The 16,963-nt window shown below is 37.9% G+C and overlaps 1 protein-coding gene across 1 annotated transcript in view; it reads right to left on the bottom strand.

Annotated features, from left to right (window-relative positions):
• Positions 1–1,617: 1,617 nt before the first annotated feature.
• Positions 1,618–16,963, bottom strand: part of CLUL1 (clusterin like 1) — a 45,581-nt gene continuing 30,235 nt past the window's right edge. Inside the window, exons 5-7 of the mRNA XM_007935615.2 lie at positions 15,584–15,721; positions 7,672–7,886; positions 1,618–1,806 (exon numbers count right to left, since the gene is read on the bottom strand). Coding sequence (XP_007933806.1) covers positions 1,618–1,806; positions 7,672–7,886; positions 15,584–15,721 — 542 coding nt within the window. The remainder of the gene's footprint in view (positions 1,807–7,671; positions 7,887–15,583; positions 15,722–16,963) is intronic.

Genomic DNA, 16,963 nt, shown 5'->3' with positions numbered 1-16,963 from the left:
ATGGGAAATAAAATGTTTCATTTGAGTTTTATTTCCCACTATATTTAATTCCAATCGTCTGTGTTTTTCATGCATATTTTAGTGTGTGTTTTTTTTTAATCATTACATTTATGTATTTTTGTATCCAGGTTTTTTTGACCAAATGTCCTAACAGGAAGCAGTACAGTGTGGAGAGAGTAAGAAACAGAACTGAGTAAAAATTCTGGCTCTACCACTTACTAGCTTGAGTAATTCATTTCACTTTTGATTCTGGTTCTCAAGTTCCAGTTCTGTAAAATGGAGATACTAATTTACATCTTACAGATTAATTTATCATAAATACTTCGTTACTGTAGTTAATTGGCATTATTTAACTTTTATAAATATTTTTATTTCATAGAATTTGAGTTTATTAATTATAATCTACTTAACATAGAACAAAAATCCTCACAACTGACCAATAAGCAACATCATGATAAATGGAGAAAAGACTGAAATTGTCAAGGATTTCATTTTACTTAAATCCTCAATCAATGCCCATGGAAACAGCAGTCAAAAAATCAAACAAATATTGCATTGGGCAAATCTTATGCAAAAGTTCAAACCCACCAGCCACTCCTTGGAAGGAAGGTTGGGCAATCTACTTCTGTAGTGATACTGCCTCGGAAACCTAAGGAGGGGTCGCTATGAGTCAGGGCCGACTCGACCGACTCGACGGCACATAACAACAACAACAACAACAAAAATTTTAAAAAGCAAAGATAGTCACTTTGAAGATTAAGGTGTGCCTGCCCCATGCCATAATATTTCCAATAGCCTCATATGCATGAGAGAGCTGGACGATGAATAAGGAAGACCAAAGAAGAATTGAAGCCTTTGAATTATGGTGTTGGTGACGAATACTGAATATACCATGGATTTCCAGAAGAGTGAACAAATCTGTCTTGGAAGAAGTACAGCTGGGATGCTCCTTAGAATGGAGGATGGTGAGATTCGTCTCTCATACTTTGGTCATATCAGAAGGGACCAGTCCCTGGAGAAGGATATATCACGCTTGGTAAAGTAGAGGGTCAGTGAAATAGAGGAAGTCCTCAGTGAGATGGACTGACAATAGCTGCAACAATGGAGTCACACATAGCAAACACTGTGAGGATGGCACAGCACCCGGCAGTGCTTGCTTCTGTTGTACACAGGGCCGCTATGAGTTGGAACCAGCTCGATGATACCCAACAACAACAACAACACTTTTCTATTAATTTGTTTTTTGACAGTGAGATTGGAATTATGCGTTAAGAAGGAACATTTTGTGACTTCTGATACTCATAACCAAATAGCTGTTCAAAAAGGCAGAATCGGTTTATGTTCCCACAAATAACACATGAGAATTCCTATTTTATCATGCTCCTACCAGGATTTTGTATTTTTTTTAATTTACAAATTTGAAAAGTAAGTAATAATAATAGCTTTCAGGTCTTTGAGTATCAATGAGGTTCAACATATTTTCTTGTTTTAGCTTTCAGGTCTTTGAGTATCAATGAGGTTCAACATATTTTCTTGTCATTTTAAAACTAGTCTGGGTGTTTCCTCTTTTGAATTTTTTATCCCTGTGAACAAAGCATTCATAATCAGGCATTCTGCTTACCAAGTTTTAAAATGTTCCTTAAAATGCTGTAGTGCTTTCGCCACCACATAGCCAATTAAATTAGAACTCTCAGTACTTTCTTCAAGAGGAATCTTGATTGTGAAATTAGAGGAAGGCAGAATGCTTAAATCTACTCTTGTTTCATCTTGTTTGGAAGATTTTTCTTCACGGACACTTGGAACTACCTAGAGAAGAAGAGTTATACAATAAAAGATTATTAAATCCCAGTACACATTCAGGATTAGTTTAACAGCACATTAATGTTTGTGGCACAGTCAGTAGTGCTTAATCAGGATAGGCTAGATTGTGCTTAGGTAACAAATCACCTCCAATATTCCAGTTATCTTCCTACAACAGAAATTTATTTCTCACTCATCTCACAGTCATGGAGTGAGATCCAACTCATAGCGACCCCTCCTTGTGTTTCCGTGGCAGTGTCTCTATGGAAGTAGATTGCTCAACCTTCCTTCCGAGGAGTGGTTGGTGAGTCTGAACCGCCAGCCTTCTGGTTAGCAGTCAAATGCCTTAGGCACTACGCCACCAGAACTGGTGGCTTATATGTTGCTATGATGGGAAGCTATGCCACCAGTATTTCAAATACTAGCAGGTCACCCACTGTGGACAGGTTTTAGCAGAGCTTGCAGACTAAGAGAAACTAGGAAGAAAGGCCTGGTGAACTACATCTAAAAATTAGCCAGTGGAAACCTTATAGATCACAACAGAACACTGTTCAACTCATTTGCTTTGGACATATTGCAGGGACCAATCACTAGAGGAGAACATAATATTTGGTGAAGTAGAGGGCTATCAAGGCTGAGGGAGACCCTTGGTAAAATGGATTGGCACAGTAACCACAACTATGGGCTTGAACATGCTGTTGATAGCATAACACAGGACCGAGCAACACTTTACTCTGTTGTATGTAGGGTCACTATGAGTTGGAGTCATTTAGACAGCAGTTTATCTATCTAACTAACTATCTAACTATCTGTACCACACAGACACTCAGGACCCTGGTTGACAGAGGCCACACCATCTCCTGGCTGTAGCAATGGAGCATATGACTTTCTCTGTGCCCTCAGCAGAGAAAAAGAATGACTAATCACACATAAGCTTCTCACCATCTCAGTCTAGAAATAACCCTTGTCATTGCTCCTCACATTTCATTGGCCAGAACTTGCCACAAGGCACCACCTAAAGGAAAACATGAAGGAGCAGCTGGATTGTTTGTTTGCTAAGCACTACTGACTGTGCCACAAACATTAATGTGATCTGCCAAGTTTTGTACTGAATTTTCCTAGGAAATTTACAGTTTATGGTTTTATGTGTAATTTTTGCAAGAACTGGTCATCTGAAATGCATTTCAGTTATCCTTTTCATGAATTCCCAAGTGCATATACTTTGATTTGAATAATTTAAATGAAAATGTACTGACATGCAACATGATGTAATCTTAAGAGAACTATTTTAAAAATGTTTTCAAATAAATTCCCTTAGCAAATGTTAGGAGACCAAATAAAAACTGGTAATTTCTTAATTCTAGTTTATGAAGGAATAGTTATAACTTTTTCTCCTTTCTGCATAAAACATTTTAATTTAATAGAAAATTATGAAGCAAACACCCATGTAACCACAACCCAAGCAGCATATATTTTTTTTCACCTGCTGGAATTTGTATATTTCTTACACAAGTTTCCTCTCCAGTCCTTGTTGTTTCATGGCTTTGTACTTCCCGTTACGTGATGAAATAAAAGCTGCTTTGAGAAAAATAACTTATAGATAGTTTAACAACATGGTTAAGTTCACTGATTCTGGAGAGACGCTGCATGAGTTTGAATCCCAGCTGCATCACATACTAGATGTGTGATTTCAGGCAAGTTACTTAACCTCTTTGTGCCTCATCTGAAAATGGGAAAATAGTAATACTTACCTTATAGGGTATTAAAGAAGCTTAGGTATTTGGCAGCTCACCAGAAGGTTGGTGGTTCAAACTCACCAGCCACTCTGTGGTAGAAAGATGAGGCAGTCTGCTTCCATGAAGATTTATAGCCTTGGAAACCCTACAGGACATTTCAACTCTGTCCATAGGGTTACTATGAGTTGGAATTAACTCAACAGCAGTGGGTTTGGTTTTTTGGTTTTTATAGCATACTGAGTGAGCTGATATATGGAAAGTTTTTGGAACATGGCCTGGCACATAGTAAGTGCTCTTCAGAGCTGATTATTATTACAAAGATGTAGAATTGAAAACTATAATTTTATTTCATATATATATATTTTTTATATATATATAGCTCTGGTGATGTAGTGCCTAAGGCATGTGACTGCTAACCAGAAGACTGGAGGTTCAAACTCTCCAGCCACTCCTCAGAAGGAAGACTGGGCAATCTACTTCTGTAGAGATACCACCTTGGAAACCCAAGGAGGGGTTGCTATGAGTCGGATCTGACTCGATGGCAGTGAGTTTAGTTTGAGGTTTTTTTTTTTAATACAGAAGTGCATTTGTTATCAATATACATAAATATAGATAAATGTACTAGTGTCACTTAGAGACACAAGAAAGTAAGCAAATTAAAGCATAGAATGGAAAGTACTGATGAATAAAAATGAATATTGGCTATATCTTTCTAAATGTTAAAAGTTCTGCTAAAAATGTTTTTAAAAATTTGTTCTTTTTTTTTTTTGAACTTTGTGTGTGTGTGTGTGTGTGTGTGAGATTTGGGCGCAATTTTACAGAGCACATTTGTTTTCCAGTCAATAGTTTATACACGTTTTGTTTTGTGACATTGCATACTATCCCCACAATGTAACAGCTGTCTTTCCACTTCCTGCCTGTGCTTACCTTTGCCCTGTGTCCTTTTCTAGGCATTCCTGCCTTCTGAGCTTTCTCCCTGTGCAAATGCTGCCCTTCTGATCTCCCATGGTTCATTGTTCTAAGGAGTGCTTCTTCTGGTGTAAATTGTTCAACTCATAGGCCTGTCTATTGTTTGGCTGAAAATCAGGCCATGGGAGTAAACTCAATTCAATTATTGATTGATTACAAGAGACACACTAAAAAACCAAACTCACTGCCATCGAGTCAGATCTGATTCATAGCGACTCCTCCTTGGGTTTCCAAGGTGGTATCACTACAGAAGTAGATTGCCCAACCCTCCTTCTGAGGAGTGGCTGGTGGGTTTGAACCGCCAGCCTTCTGGTTAGCAGTCAAAGTGAGGTGTAATTTAAGATGGTAATACATTTTTATGTGACAGTTAACATATAAACCAACACCTGTTGCTGTTGAGTTGATTCTGACTCATAGAGACCCTATACGACAGAGTAGAACTGCCCCATAGGGTTTCCTGGGCTTTATGGAAGCAGTCTGCTACATCTTTTCCCACAGAGCAGCTGGTAGGTTTGAACTGTCCATTCTTTGATTAGCAGCCAAGCACTTAACCATTGCACCACCAGAGCTCTTGATTAGTGTATAAAAAGTCAAAACCAAAACCAAACCCATTGCTGTTAAGCTGATTCTGGCTCATAGTGACCCAATAGGACAGAGTAGAACTGACCCACACAGTTTCCAAGGCTATAAATCTTTATAGAAGCAAATTGCAACATCTTTCTCTTGTGGAATTGAGATATAGATATGTTAAATTCATAAGGTAAATCAGCAGTCTATTATGTCAAAAACTAATAAAAGCTATAATTTATAGAGTTCTTGCTTTCTTAAGAAATCTATACTAGTCACTTTACATACATGCATGATGTACGAGAACTTCAATTCTAAAGCACTTGGTTTGTGGAAGACTGCGGTCTACAGAAGGAGCCCTAATACCATCATGAGTCTTGACGTAAGTTCAGATGACATTTTAGTTCTTTATGTTGTGCTAGGGGAAAAAGACCCCAGATTCAAATTTGTTCTGCAGAGATCCTTTTATTAAACCTTAAATAGGATAAAGACAATCATCCAAGATTTGGGAACCATCAGCATAAGCACATACGCATGCACAGTACAGAAGCTGAAGGGAGTCCCATGGGGGCTAATAGTATGTAACAGAAAAGAGAGAAAATCACCACACAATCATGATTAGTGATAAGTCAATTCATCATTTTCGCAGGGGAACTACAGAAGTGGGAAAAGGACCATGACTGGGGTACATACATAACTGCATATTAAAAAGGGTTACCTGATTGGTTCTGGGCTTGACCATCTGGCTACATGGTGATCAGGTGATACCATGCGGCCCTGAGTCACAGCCACAAAGTAGTTATAAGATAATACCAGGACCTCAAACTTTAACTTAAATTAGGTAACACGGCTATTTTCAGTAAATCATCAAGGACACACTCAGACAACACAAAGACCTAGTTCTTTGTGCGAGCATAATCTACTTTCAACCACTGTCTTCCTGAGGGCAAGCTGCCCCTCTGTAGGTTTGCCCTAGACTTGTCTGTGCTTAGCCACATTGCTGCTCAAAATGGAGTTAGGATTTTTGCTGTAGATTGCAGCCTTCTGCAAACCAAGTGCTTTAAAATTTAAGCTCTAATGGAATGTTACTTCCACAATGCTTGCTTGCCATTAAACTAACAATGTGGCTATGCTTAGACTGGCCTAGGGAAAAGTGGGAGCTCTGGTAGTGTAGTGCCTAAGGCACTTGACTACTAACCAGAAGGCTGGCAGTTCAAACCCACCTGCCACTCCTCGAAAGGAAGGTTGGGCAATCTACTTCTGTGGTGATACTGGCTGGGAAACCCAAGGAGGGGTCACTATGAGTGGGTCCAACTCGAGGACAAATAACAACAACTGAGAAGAGCAGTTTGCCCTCAAGAAGAATGTGGTTGAAAGTAGATTAACCAGTATGCAGAAAGATGCTCACACAAAGAACTAGGGAACTGGCCTGGATATGTCCTTCTTACACAAAGAATTTATCAGCCATTCCTCAGAAAGAAGGTTGGGCAATCTACTTCCATTGTGATACCACCTCAGAAACCCAAGGAGGAGTCGAATCCAACTTGACTGCTTTGAGTTTGGTTTTTGGATTTGTCCTTGAAAGTAACAAATCCTATAACTTTTTTTAACCGCAATTACGTACATATTCTAGTCATGTTCCTTTCCCAGCTGCTGTGGTCCCACTGCCACTAATCATGATCTTCTGATGATTCCCTTTGTTCTCTGTAGTATGTGATGAACACCATGTAGTGATTCTGCAGATTACACTGGCCACTGGACTTTGTACCTGCTGATGGTTTCCCTCATCCAGATGACCATCTTTGTTTTGTCTTTATCCTGTTTAAGGCTTAATTAAAGGGTCTCTATAAAACATATTTGAGTCTGGAATCTTTTTCCCTAGCACAAAGTTAAGATAACCCAACCTACTGCCATTGAGTCAATTCTGACTCACAGTGACCCTATAGGGCAGAGTAGAACTGCCCCATAGGGTTCCCAAGGCTGTAAATCTTTACAAAAGCAGACTGCTTCATCTTTCTCCTCAGGAGGGGCTGATAGGTTTGAATCACCAACTTTTCAGTTATCAGCCCAATGCTTCAACCACAAAGACACCCAACCCACTGCCATCAACCTGATTCTGACTCATAGTGACCCTATAGTCACCAGAGCTCCTTCAAAGTTAAGGTAGGTATTATTATTCCCATTTTACAGGTAGCAAAACTAAGGTCTACAAAGGTTAAGAAACTTGCCCAAGATTCCTCAGCTGTTAAGTTTCAAAGTCAGGTTTTGAACTCAAGCTGCTTGACTTGAACATCTTCTCTTAAAAATTACATTTACTGAGTTTCTTAAAAGTTACTTCTATCTATTATAGCACTATAAGTAGAATTAGTTATCTCTGGAATATTTTGTGATTTAAATTGGTTTTACTTATAAAGTTCCTTGCTTTCTGAAGACCATGCACTGTATATTAAATCAAGGCAGTCTAAATATGATCACAAGGGAAATAGGAATATCCTTCTACAACCTGTTTTGAAGTTCAGATAAAATTAATAAGTAATTAACAGAAAAATCAAAGTATGCACATGTAACCCCCATATCTGCTCTTGGGTCTCACCGTTACCTTTATTGGATTAAAGATGTTCTCAGTTCCCAGGTTCCAGTTTGTCAGTTCAGACACCCAGCCAAATTGCTCTCTCATGTTCTCCATTAGATACGTGGTGCCTTCCAAGTGATCCTGTGTCATCTGGAGAATCTGGGCATATTGCTGATTGGATATGTTGACCAATTTAAAGGCTTCATCTAATTCTGTATGCAGTTGAGGTACATTAGGACAATCTAGCAAAGAAGAAAGTAACATGGTAATGGAAAAAGTCCATGAAATTTGGAGTTTGGCTTGAGGAAGTTTAAATCCCAGCTTTTGCACTTTGTGTGCTTTTGATTTTGGTGCAAAGGGCCAAATACTTGACTAGTAGCTGAAAAGTTTGACAGTTTGAACCCACCCAGAGGCATCTCAGAAGACAAGCCTGGTGAGCTGCTTCCAAAAGGTCACAGCTTTGAAAATCCTATGGAGCAGCAGTACTCTGCAAACCTGGAGCTTCGATGAATCAGAATCAATTCAATGGCAATTAAGTTCATGTTTAACTAAGTAAAGGAGGAGTGAATGAAATAACAGTGTAAAATGCCTTTATCACAGGTCATAAATTGCACCACGGAGAAGTGGTGGAAGTTCCCTTAGTGTTACTTTCCTTCCTTTTCCTCCTTTCTTCACTGTCTCCAAAGGTCATCAGAGATATTCACCGATACTCTGGTTCTTCTCCTTCAGGTCATGTGTAGGATTGCACTTTCTTGCCTGGAAGCTGAGCATGGCCATCTTGAAAGTGGTGAGACATCTCCCCTTAGAGGAGGCTTGCGTAGTGCCCAAGGCATTTGACTACTAACCAGAAGGCTGGTGGTTCAAACCCAGCAGCCACTCCTTGAAAGGAAGATTGGGCAATCTACTTCCGTAGTGGTACTGCCCCGGAAACCCAAGGAGGGGTCACTATGAGTCGGATCCAACTTGATGGCAGTGAGGTTTTTTTTTTTTTTGGTTTTATGACTCATTACATTCCCTTACCCTTGACAGTGGAAGTAGTGATGTTCTGTATGACGAAGCTCCATCATCCCAAGTCAGGATAGTGTAGCAGAGCCCCTACTCAAACTTCAGTTATCTTGTAATAGAGTGAGAAGGAAACCTTTGTGGTTACAAGCCACTCAGATTTTGTAGTAGTTTGTTATTATTGCACCATTTCTGCCCTGCCTGACTCTTTTCCATCCATTCAGTTTCCCTGCCCCTCCTTGCCTTCTCATCTTTGCTTTTGGGTATATGTAGACTGTTGGGTCTGGTATAGTTGATGGTCTGAAGAAGCATATTACTCATGGGTATTATTGTTTATTTTATAGGCCAATCTATTATTTGGCTTAAAGTTGACCTCCAGGAATGGCTTCAATTCCAGGTAGAAAGGGTATCTTAGGGCAAGAGTCTTAGGGGATCCTTTTCTCTATCAGTCTAATATGTATGGTCTTCTTTATGAATTTGAGTGCTGACACACTGCAAGGACTATAACTAATGACATGGAACAATGGGTGTATTACTTGTTGAATGGGAATCTAATTTGCTATATAAACTTTTATAATTTGTGATACAAGCACAATAAAATATGCACCCTCACAAATAAGAAACAGGCAGGATTTAATTAATTATGCTAAGTTTAGCTAATGGTTGATCGATATCTTTCCACCTTTTTATAAGCCCCATTGTGCCTAGCTTCTTCAAACCATTTGCTATTTCTGGTATCAAAATGATTTCCCTATATGCATATAGAATAACTGCTTAGAATAAACCTTATGTTCAAATTTCAGTGAGTTTTGATTATGTTTAACACAACAAATTTGCAATAGTTTATATTAGAAAGTGATTCAAGTAAACATTTTGAAAACAAAGGAAGTCGCAGCTAAGATATAGTGAACATTTGAAAGGAGCTCTGGTGGTAGAGTCGATAAGGCATTTTGCTGCTAACCAGAAGGTTGGCAGTTCAAACTGATCAGCTGTTCCATGGGAGGAGGATGAGGCAATCTACTTCTGTAAAGATTTACAGCCTTGGAAACCCAATGGTGGTCGCTATGAGTCGGAATTGACACTATGGCAGTGGCATGGGTATATATTTGAAAGGAGATCCAGATATTTATTTAAAATGGATTAACTCGCAACTTCAGAGTTTTTAATTTTTATACAAGTGATACAAAATTGCTTTTTAAAATAATTATGTGGGAGGAAGTGGTGATTTCCTTCATGATTGTAGTTAAGCAATTTTACAAGGGACACTTATTCACTCTTTTAAGGAGTACCATCCACAAAAAAGATTTCTCTAGAACAAAGGTGAAATTTCATGTAAACTACAATCACATGGAAAAGGAAAAAGTAAAACTATATCCATTCACAGATGACAGATCTTGTATATGAAAAATCTTAAGGCATACACAAACACACAACCCAATTAAAATTATTAAACAATTCATCAAGTTTGCAGAATACAAGATCATTATATAAAAATCAATTGTTTTTCTATACACTGATAACGAATAATCCAAAATTGAAATGAACAATTCTAATCATAATACTTTTTAAAAGAATGATATACTTAGGAATAATCTTTTTTTTTTTTTTTAAAGGAGTGAGAGACTTGTACACTAAAGATGAAAAAATATCTTTGCAAAAAAATTAAAGAAGACCTAAATAAGTGGAAAGAATTCCATTTTCTGGAATTAAAATGATTAATATTAAGATAGCAATATTCCACAAATTGACGTATAGATTAAATGCAATAGCTACGTAAATCCCAGATGCCTTCTTTGTAGCAATTGACAAGCTGATTGTCAAATTCATATGGAAATACAAGAAACCACAATAGTCAAAACAATCTCCAAAAAAAAAAGAAAAGAAAACTTACACATACCAGTTCCAAAACTCACTAACTATGAAGCTACAATATTCATGACAATGTGATACCAGCAATAAGGATAGACATATAGATCAATGGAATAGGAGTGAAATCCAGAAATAAACCCTTATAATACATTTTTTGTAAAGTGCCAAGATAATTCTATGGGGAATGGGACAACTGGATATTCATATGCCAAGGAAAGAAATTGGACCCCTACCTCACACCTCAGACAAAAATTAATTGAAAATGGATTAGAGTCCTAAATATAAGAACTAGAATTACAATACCCTTAGAAGAAAATATAGAAGTAAATCTTTATGACCTTGAGTTAGATAATGGTTTCTTAAATATTACCTCAAGAGTACAGCAATTAAAAAAAAAAAAACATTAATTGGACTTCATCAAAATTAAATTTTTTTGTGCTTCAAGGATCACCATCAAGAAAGTGAAAAAAAAAAAACCCCACAAAACAGGAGAAAATATTTGCAAATAGCATATCTAATAACAGATTAGTACCCAGAATAGATAGATAGATAGATAGATAGTAACTCCTCACTCAATAATAAAAAGATAACCCAATTATAAATAGTCAAAGTATTTGAATAGGCATTTCTCCAAAGAAGATATGCAAGTGGCCAATAAACAAGTGAAAATATGCTCAACATCACCAGTTATTACTCAAACTCACTGCCATCAAGTTGTTTCCATCTCATAGAGGTCCCACCTTGGGTTTCCAAGGCAGTATCTCTACAGAAGTAGATTGCCCAGTCTTAAACACAAAACAAAACTATAATGGGATGCCATTCACATCCACTAAGATAGCTGAAATAAAAAAGATGGACAATACCAAGCTTTGGCAAGGATGTTGAGAAATTATAATTCTCATTCATCACTGAAGAGAATATAAAATGATACAGCAACTTTACAAGAGAGTTTGGCAGTTCCTCAAAATGCTAAACAGAGTTATTGCATGGCCCAGCAATTCTATTCCTAAATATATACCCAAGGAAATTAAAACCATAGGTCCACACAAAAACTTTTATTCAACTGTTCATAAAAACACAATGGCCAAAAAATGACAACAATTTTTCAATCTACCACACGTTTCTTTGCCAGTGAAACATCCTAGTTCATGCCTGTTGTTCTAGAGTAATTATTAATATTGTCTATATCACTTTCAAAACAGATCAAGTTTACTTGATAATTATACAATCTTATGTAACAGACAGTGGACTGGAGGCAGAAGTTCCTTGTTATTCATGACTAATTGATGCTGGCAAAGGAAACAGCCATTTACACTGAATCCACTTAAAACTGGGACCAAAGATTTGTATGAAATGATGGGAAAAAAATGCTTTGTAATGTTTTAGAAAAATTTTATTTATATTATACATATTAAATATGAGGTTATAATTGTGGTAAGTTTTACAACAAAAAATGAATCAAATATTGATTTAAAGAACAAAATTCTTGTCTGATAAAATATATAAGTTGTTTGTAATAGCAAAACACTGGAAAAAACTTAAATGTATTTCAGCAGGAGAATGGATAAACAAATTGTGACGTACCTACATAGACTAATATATAACAGTGAATTAATGAATAGCAACTACACATATTTGAGAAACCACATTGCTAAAGAATACATAAGCAACAATATTTATATTGTTAAGAAAAATCATCCGAAACTTGGAAATAAGGAAAAAGAATGATTACATGTCCTTTCAACATCACACTAAAGTATTGCCTAAGAGGCCCACCCAAGGATGACTTAATTCTCTAGGAGAATAATCTTTTGCTGGATTTAGTGTTGATTAGGGCCAGACTTTGAGGTTAGATGTAAATTATGGACTGAAAAGTTGCAAAAGATTTTTGTCTAGTAGAATGTAAATTATTTGTCAGATAGACAAAACAACTGCACAAGTTGAGAGTTTCATTGCCCTTTAGTACATTAACTAGCTTTGTATCTAATTTTTCAATCTTATTTCAGCATTCTTTCTATCCTTGACTAAAAATTGGTCTCTTCTATACCACTTTAACACTCTGGTGTTTCCTTCATTAGTAAGTTAAATTAATTTTTGACATATGCTCATTTTATATGTGTATGAGTCATATTTTTAAAGTTTAAGAAATTATACTATGACAATGTAAAGATGAAAAACATGTAAGACACTGCTGTGTATGGTATTTGTATGTATGTATGTGTGTATAAGAAGGCCTCTGGTGGCATACTGCCTAAGGCTAAACTGCTAAACAGAAGTGTGGTGGTTCAAACCCACTGGCCACTCCTCGGAAGGAAGGTTGGGCAATCTATTTCCATAGCGATACCATCTTGGAAACCCAAGGTGGGTTGCTATAAGTCAGAGACAACTCGACAGCAACAACATGTGTGTATGTATATACATGTGTATGTGTGTGTTTATATATATATATACATACATACATATGCAAGGAAATAATAGACACTACCATTCAAAATAAGAGCTTCCTTTTGAGAGGATAAAGTACACCTGATTTGGAAAAGATACAGTAGGGGGTTCATTTATTTTGATAATGTTTTATTTCTTAATCTAGGTGGGAGGCACATAGGCTTCAATTATATTATTATTTATACATTTATAGTAAAATGCACTTTATAACATAGGAGCACATTATGACATCCTTTCCCTCCTGTTTTATTTTGCAGCCATCCATTTACCTTGCATTTATACTGTGTTACTTTATGACAACCAAGAAGAGGTTATTCATCAAAGCCTTTAACCAGATGAAAGGAAATAGATGTTAGTGATAGAATGATGGAATGTTTGAGTGGGACTATTTTGTAAATAGTCAGTTTGTAAGTGTGTATCTTTCTGTTATAAAAAGTTCTGTTTCTGTATGCAACCTGTAACTGTGTCTTTAAAAATGAATACTTGAAAATGAGAATCCGATGCTTCAGCAGTTGAAATGAGAATTATTTAATCTCCACAGCACCTGAACGAAGTAGACATATTACTCCTATTTTTCAAATGATTAAACAGAGGCCCAGAGAGTCATCCTAACTCACTGCCGTCCAGTCGAATGCGACTCACAGCAACCCCTCCTTGAGTTTCCCAGATTGTCTAGCCTTCCTTCTGAGGAGTGGCTGGTAACTTAAGAGAAATTAGAAACCCCCTCCTATCTACTCCAAGTAATCCAACAACAAAGAACAAAAAGGTCCAGTTCTTATTCAAAGCTATCTAGGACAATACTTTTCAAACCTTTTTCTACCTGCACAGATTCTACATGTACAAATATATGTTCCATGATGGGGTAGATGTGTCCATGGAAATACACTTTGGTCCCAGAGGGTTGGGGAGAAGTAAGAAGTTTGCTTATATCACAGACTTTTCTTTTAAAGAAGAAGGAGAGAAATTTGACTGATGATGTGGGACAAAGATGAGAAGGAACGAAGTGAAAGAGGGAAAAGGAAATGACCAAGATAGAAGTAATAAAGTTAGAAAAAGTTTCTGGGCAGCTGGATGTAGTATTCCCCATGATGAGACTGGTAATCAACTCCATGGTGGAATCTACTGGGAGCAGCTGAGTAGCTGTCTTTGGGTATGTGGTCTGCTTCTTGTATATAAGGAGAAGCTTTGAGAATGGTCTCTAGCCTATGGCACACTTGGACCCTGCATGTAGACATGTCGTTGCTTGGCAGCCTGCCATGCTCTGCCGACCTTGGGACTTACAATGGACTTAAGTTAATGGCCTGCCATGTGGTTTGGTAACATCGGGACTGTGCCTTTTCACTTGTCAGCCTTGGAGCTTCTCAGCCTCAGCAGCCAGTGGCTGTCTGAGTGAAGAAATGCCTCTAGCTCCAGTGGACTGGGAGCAGGAGGCAGAGCTGGACCCCGAGGGTGAGGGGATTTCACCCAGCCCCTAGAGCCTGGCACTTTGAACTCGGACTTAAAGCCTCCAAATTGTAAGAATAAACTCCTGTTTGTGAAGGCCATCCCATCTGTGGTATATTCCTGTCAGAGCGGCACTAGGTAACCAGAATACAATCTTTTAAGATTTATCAAGACTAGCTCTGTGAGCTAACATTTGGTTGTTGTTGTTATTTGCCATCGAGTTGGCCCCGACTCCTAGTGACCCCTCCTTGGGTTTCTGAGGCAGTTACCACTACGGAAGTAGGGCACCTCTGCTTTTTAATGTCCTTTCATTAGGCTTGAGTGAAGTCAAAAGTAGAAGCACAGGATCAGAAAGTTTGTGACATAACCCTGGTGACTTTAGTGAGGGGAAGGAACAGGAGATGAGACAGGGATAGAGGGAACAGAGGAGACAGAAGGATTACTCCACTGAGGAAAGGCCAGGAAAGGCCATTCTGGGCTAGTCTGTTGTTATGTGCCGTCAAGTCGGCCCTGACTCATAGCGACCCCTCCTTGGGTTTCCAAGGCAGTATCACTACGGAAGTAGGATTGCCCAACCTTCCTTCCCAGGAGTGGCTGGTGGGTTTGAACCACCAGGCTTCTGGTTAGCAGTCAAGTGCTTTAGCCACTATGCTACCAGAGCTCCTCTGGACTAGTCTAGGAGGGAACTAATTAGTATAGGGCTAATGAGGAGAAGCCACTTTCTACATTCAAATGCTAATTAGTTACTTAATTCACCAACTGGAATGAGTTAATGCTACTTTCAGAAAAAATCTTACTTGCCTCAAAATGGGAAGATATTCATTAGGGGTGGCTTTTTTTTTTTTTTTTCTTTTCACAGTAAGGAGGAATTAGTTGTCCTAATTTGCTCATTGTTTTTCTCTTTTGCACATATTAGTATTTGTTTGGTCTTTAACCATAACAACAACAACAAAAAGAATAAAGAAAAAATTCACAAGAACAATGAGGGAATTAATTAAAGAAAGCAAAAAGGCGGATTAACATACTTCAGAATAATAAAAGTTTTTAAACCTGCATTGAACACCCCCAGATGGAAAATGTGCTTGAAGGAAAGGAAATGAATGCACAATGCTGATAAAAGTGAGCTTTTGACCTCTGACCAGAGTGCTATGGAAACTCTGAGAAAATGATAACTATTTACCTTCCCATAGATAATCCTGACATTTTTGACATCTTTCATGAAATTTCAAACATCTTGACAAATTCTGGCCCAGGTGTGCACACAGCCCACTGTTGGGCACAGGTAAGATCTTTGACATCAGGTCTCCATGGTGGGGGTCTGCAGGGAACATAACATTTACATACTTATGTCATTAAGGTTTGTACTTTAAAGAAGTACATACAATGTCATTTCCTTTTCTTACCAGTGCTTTCAAAATCACTTTTCTCCCCAGAATTCAAACATAGGGGTGCCTATTAGTCCAACCATTTATTCAGATAATTTGACATCTATTAAAAATTGCATGTACCCTTTAATCCAGCAATCTCATCACTAGAAGTTTATTATTTGTACACACACACACTTTAATGCATATAATTTTATTTTCTAGAAGGAATCATGAAAAATTGTTTTTCTCCCCACTTTTTCTTTTGTCATTGAGAATATACACAGTAAAAGATACACCAATTCAACAGTTTCTACAGTACAATTTACTGACATTGATTAAGTTTTTTCTAGTTGTGCAACTATTCTCATTCTCCTTTTCTGAGTTGTTCTTTCCTCATGAACATAAATTTACTGCCCCAAGTTCCTATCTGATCTTTTGAGTTGCTGTTGTCAGTTTGATCCCTTACAGATAATTCTTAAAAGAGCAGAATGCTCAAGGCAGACCTTCCCCTCCTCCACTAGATATGCTAAAATATTGTTTGGTTTTAAGAAGACTTCAAGTGATATTTTTGGTTTAAGGTTAAGACTATCTCAGGGCAATAATTTCTGGATTCATCTAGCCTCCATGGTTCCAGAATGGCTAAAGTCCATAAGAATGTGAAATTCTGTTGTACATTTCCCCACTTTTGATCAGGTTTCTTCAATAGGATCTTTGATTAAAATGTTCAGTAATGATAGTCAGGCACCATCCAGTTCTTCTGGTCTGGTGGCAAAAGACGCAGTTGTTCACAGAAGTAATTACCCATACATTCCATGTTGTTTTGTTGTTAGGTGCTGTCGAGTCATTTCTGACTCATAGCGACCCCATGCACAGCAGAACGAAACACTGCCTGATCCCACACCAGCTCCATGATCCTTGCTATACTTGAGCCCATTGTCACAGCCACGGTGTCAATCCATCTTGTCGAAGGCCTTCCCCTTTTTCGCTGACCCTCCACTTTACCAAGCATGATATTTTTCTCCAGGGAATGATCCCTTCTGACAACATGACCAAAGTAGGTGAGACAAAGTCTGGCCATTCTCGCTTCTAAGGAGCATTTCAGCTTCACTTCCTCCAGGACAGATCTGTTAGTTCTTTTAGCAGTCCATGGTACTTCCAGCATTCTTCGCCAGCACCACAACTCAAAAGCATCA

This window comes from Orycteropus afer, unplaced genomic scaffold (genome assembly GCF_000298275.1).
Source record: "Orycteropus afer afer isolate SDZICR_OR568_19922 unplaced genomic scaffold, OryAfe1.0 scaffold00030, whole genome shotgun sequence".
Classification (NCBI taxonomy): Eukaryota; Metazoa; Chordata; class Mammalia; order Tubulidentata; family Orycteropodidae; genus Orycteropus; species Orycteropus afer.
The sequence above is the reverse complement of the archived record's forward strand: the minus strand, read 5'-3'. Positions and strand labels throughout refer to the sequence as shown.